Genomic DNA, 5,119 nt, shown 5'->3' on the forward strand with positions numbered 1-5,119 from the left:
TTCAGTGACAACTTGTGACATGCAACCTACATTGTTTACCATGGTACTTTAAATATTCAATCTGGCATCACATGTATAACTTGAAAACAACATTTGCACTATTTATTCGATTGTGAACAATGTTGATAGCCAGTGGCCGCTGATTTAATTACACGATTTAGAATTTGCAAAGATTACAGTGAAATTATATTATTAAGGAGAATGTCTGAATGTTTAAATATAAAATAACTTTACATTAACCTCAATAAACTTTACCTGTAGGGGAGCAGAAAACACCCGAGTTCACCAAACTCAACCCTATGCAAAAGGTGCCAGTGCTGGAGGACAATGGCTTTGTTCTTACTGAAAGGTATGGAAAGAGAGACTTGTAAACCTTTGCATTTGGAAATGTGGATTTTTTTATTCTTCTTCTTATTATTAAAGGGATAATTCATACAAAAATGAAACTTTCCTGTTCATATACTCACCCTCAGGCTATTTAAGATGTAGGACTTCTTCATTAGAACATTTCTTCATCAGTATTATCTGAAAATGTAGTCCATAAAAAGGCTAAACAAAATGAAAACAAGTCAATGATTGGTGCATTATTGGTTCTGTGTCTTATGAAAAAATCTAAACAAAACATCTATTACTTATATACATACAAATTTCTAATTATAAACGCAAACATTCTGATACTGATACCAATACACACAAATAGTTATAATATTATTATTAATAATTATATATAATGATCATTATTATACTTATAGCTGGGCAGTGGTAGTGCAGTGGTTAGCGCTGTCATCTCATAGCAAGAAGTTCACTGGGTCGAGCCTCAGGTGTGTCAGTTAGCATTTCTGTGCGGAGTTTGCATGTTCTCCCCGTTCGTGGGTTTTATCTGGGTGCTTCAGTTTCCCCTAAGTCCAAAGACATGCGGTACAGGTGAATTGGGTAAGCTAATTGTCCGTAGTGTATGAGTGTGAATGAGTGTGTGTGGGTGTTTCCCAGTAACGGGTTGCACCTGGAAGGGCATCCACTGCGTAAAACATATGCTGGATAAGTTGGCGGTTCATTCCTCTGTGGCGAACCCTGATTAATAAAGGGACTAAGCTGAAAAGAAAATGAATGAATGATTATAGCCAGAAAATTGAGCTTGGGTATGCCTAAAAAATGATCTGTGCTACAAATCTTGTCAGATTTTGTGAAAATAAATTAGTTATTACAGCGGAAAATCGATTAGTTTTTGGTTAAATGTCTAACCAATTAACCTACTTATTTATATTATAATTTTTAAGGCGAAAATGGTTGATATCAGGCATTCATAAGTGTTTTTTTTTTTTTTAATTGTCCATTTGAGGGTTGTTAAAACTATTATTCCCTTTCCCCTGTTATTTATTTAATCTTTTTAGTTATACTTTAAAATGTTAAAATAAGGTATTTAATAACTTTTGTATTCAGTTTCTAGTAGCCATTGACTTGCATTTTTAAAATCATAATGGACTACATTTTCAGCAAAAAAAAGTATTTCTTTCTTTCAATTTATCTATTTGTTATTGTTTTCTACTGAAGAAAAAAAAGTCACCTGTTGACTAGCGTGAGGATGATTAAATCAACAGCAAATCTTCATTTTTACTCTCTAACCTTTCGTTATATTATTAATCATCCTCTGGCACAGTGACGCTATTTTGAAGTATCTGGCAACAACCTACAAAGTGCCCGATCACTGGTACCCCAAGCTTCCTGAGAAAAGAGCGCGAGTTGATGAATACACAGCCTGGCATCACATGAACACTCGCATGCACGCTGCCACAGTCTTCTGGCAAGAGGTACAGTAGGGTTAAAATGTGAGTGGTTAAATGACATTTAAATCATTTATTTGGTACATATGCAGTTTTTATTGTTACAAATAGGCCCATTTTACAAGTCCCCTAGACATAAACGTTTAAGTTTGACCATTTTTGAATCCATTCAGACAATCTTCGGGTCTAGCTTGAGCACTTTTAGCTTAGCTTAGCTTAGATCATTGAATCGGATTAAACCGTTAGCATCTCTCTCAAAAAGGTTTTAAAAACATTTGACAATTTTCCCGTTTAAAGCTCGACTCTTCTGCAGTATATCATATAGCGTGCACTTAGACATGTAATAATCGAGGTGTAATAATCAAGGGACGTTGCTGTCATATCATAACTGTGCAATAATATTAGACAAACAATGTTACGTAGTTACCAAACTGGGGACTATTTTCAGGAGCCTGTAATATTGAACATTCTGCTGCCTTGGTACAGTAGGAGAGCTCCTGGATATAAATAGGAAATTTATCAAAACTCTATTTAGATTTTTTTTTATTAAATGCTAATGGTCTAATCCGATTCAATAATCTATGCTAAGCTAAGCTAAAAGTGTCCCTGACAGTCCTGAAGATTGACTGAATCCATTCAAAAATGATAAAACTCAACCGTTAACTCTAGGGGATATATACAATTGGACTATTTCCAAAAAAAAAGAGGGGACTGTTACTTGAAAATAGTTTGCATTTTCGTACAGGTTTTACTGCCACTCATGACAGGACAGCCGGCAAATACTGCAAAGCTGGAAAAGGCCCTATCAGACCTGAGCGGCACACTAGACAAGCTGGAAAACATGTTTCTGAAGAGACAGGCCTTCCTGTGCGGGGATGACATCTCATTGGCTGACTTGCTTGCGATTTGTGAACTCATGCAGGTATGGTACTTTCACTCTGTTTTTACAGATCTTTCCCATATTTAAAAGAAATAGCTTCTTGAATACAGGGTGTCCGCTGGGTCTTAAAAAGTCTTAAAAGTTGATAAATCAATTATGAGAAATTTAAACGTGCACTAGGTGATTGTCTTCAGAAACATTTGTTGTTGTGATGGTTGAAAGTCTTTGCACATTCCAATAGTATTAATTACAGTAAGTGATATAAATGTATCTATATGTATTTTTATATTTTAGGTAAGGCATGAAACTAAAAAATGTTCATCCAATTAAATAGAGTCAGGCCAACATCTCTCATAATTCCGATAAGTAGCCCAAACTGTCTGTCAGCAAATGCAGATTTGAACAACTGCGCAGCCGTTTGTACGCAGCTCCGCCAACCGATGTTTGTGCATAGATGTGCTGCGAGTACACGAGAGAGAGAGCACGAGCGTGATAGACAGATACCTGCTGAATCTAAACTTTTTAAAAACCTGAACCAATATTGGAGTAACCTTTGCACACTGGAGAAAGGACGATACAATGGCTGAAGGAGATACGCACGCATATGCTACGGCGTTGACGTCGCGTCGCTGACGTGCACCTCTCAAAAAATTTAACTACACGTCGCAATGACGCGTAGCCCAAGCTCTGTGATTGGTTGGCTTGGTAGAGCTGACGAGTCTCGGTTGGACCGAGAGCCGCGCGAATGGCGCGACCCCGATGGAGCAATTGTTTACAAGTGTGGAGTCCAATGAAAGAGCTCCGGATGGAAAGTTTTGTTTTGTGTTTACCTCATAGTTGTTGGACGTCCGCCGGTTCCTACCTCAAAATAAGCGAGTTTGAGCCATTTATACATTCAGTAAGTGTTCAGGAAAAGCAAAACACCAGCAAAGAAACTCGACACAGAGGAACATTTACACCTCACTGCCAACTAGCGTTTCGGAAGTGTTAATGCAGACCAACAGAGACAGCGCGCAGAAGTATAAATGCACAGCTACGCGCTTGCATGCGCCGTGGGTTACGCCGGTCACTTGACGCAGAAGTATAAACCAGGCTTTAGACAGTAATGTTCTGTTTTAAAACCGTTTTAGCTTCACGCAAAGCTGAAGTAACGTTAGATGTTGTTGTTACAAACGGGTTACATCTTCACAGAAGTGTTGTTCAGCCACTAAAATCTTCCTGTGAAAGATTGATAAGACTATTTTCAGTTTCATAAGCGACCTTTTACAGCATCGATGATGTAGATTTTAATTAGTTTAACATAAAAACACAAGTTAATACCGCTATTCCGCCTAGTCTCTCCCTATATTGTTTACCATACCACTCTAAATATTCGCTCTGAAGTAGCATGTCAGTTTGGCTTAGTAATGAGTGTAATTCCTGCAGGCCACCGGACAAGCACTAAAACGAGAGAGGGTTCTTCTGCTGTCATCTTTAAGGTGCGCATGCTCCTGTTTCAGGAGGCGTGGCTCTGGACGGCAGGGGAGGGACTGTGATTCAGAGATTTATGCTAAGCTGTTAGCATTGTGGAAGATCACCTACTGCACCTTTAAAGCAATTAAAAGGTTTTTAAAAGTTTTAATCCCCTTTTTGCAAGTTCTTAAATTTTGTTCAAGTGTTGTCCAAAGTGTTTGACTCCAAAAAAAATCCAAACAAGCTCCTCTGGGTGATGTCACGTAATTTGCGACAAACGCGGAAAGGTGATGTGACTCTCTCCACATGTAGCGAAACCAACCAGCAAGATGGGATAATGCAAGTTTGCATACTCCTGGTTGGAGAAAGAGAAGTCGCTGAAAACAACTATGTAATTTATTCTTTCAAGTTTTGTTTCTTCCGAGCTTATTTATGTTGCATAGTTGTGCTCCATGCATTTATTTAACTACAACTATTTATTAGCAGCTGTTTATGTTAAAGATCAGATACTGATTAGAACTTGAAGTGGAGACGAGGTCTTAAAATATTCTCAGAAGTTCTTTAATTGAAATTTCGTTTAGGATTCCTGCATATACCCTGTGGCGGAAAGAATGTAAGGCGGGACTTGATTGTGTCTGTCAGAGAAGTTTTGGATTGCTATTGGTGGATCTTGTGTGATTGACAGCACATTTTTAGAAAAAAGCACAACTGTTGTTGAAGCAAAGGTTATTTTGATTGAAGATTAGAAAAGAAATGCTGTATAAAAATAAAAAAAGTTGATTAACATCCTAAAAACCTTACCTTCTAAAATCTTATTAAATGTAATCTTATTGTATGCAATGGGAACCCATCTTATGGCCATTTAACACACACACACTGCATAAAGCAAACCAAAATAACCCCAAAACAAACATCGCATATCCCCATCAAATGTTCAGACATATGGAGAACATCAATAAAGTCAGATGCATGAGCCTGTAAACCTCTATATAACCATGTTTTTCAG

General features: G+C 37.6%; 1 protein-coding gene across 2 annotated transcripts in view; it reads left to right on the forward strand.

Annotated features, from left to right (window-relative positions):
* gstt2 (glutathione S-transferase theta 2) overlaps positions 1–5,119 on the forward strand; it is a 32,175-nt gene that overhangs the window by 17,461 nt on the left and 9,595 nt on the right. The window contains exons 2-4 of one of the 2 annotated variants that reach the window (XR_015489988.1): positions 262–349; positions 1,658–1,808; positions 2,527–3,295. Coding sequence is in view for 1 of the 2 variants with exons in the window: in NM_200521.3 (NP_956815.3) it covers positions 262–349; positions 1,658–1,808; positions 2,527–2,703 (416 nt within the window). In the remaining variant the exon portion in view is untranslated. 2 annotated transcript variants of the gene reach the window in all.

The sequence above is a fragment of the Danio rerio genome, chromosome 5 (genome assembly GCF_052040795.2).
Source record: "Danio rerio strain M-AB ecotype USA chromosome 5, GRCz13ab, whole genome shotgun sequence".
Taxonomy (NCBI): domain Eukaryota; kingdom Metazoa; phylum Chordata; class Actinopteri; order Cypriniformes; family Danionidae; genus Danio; species Danio rerio.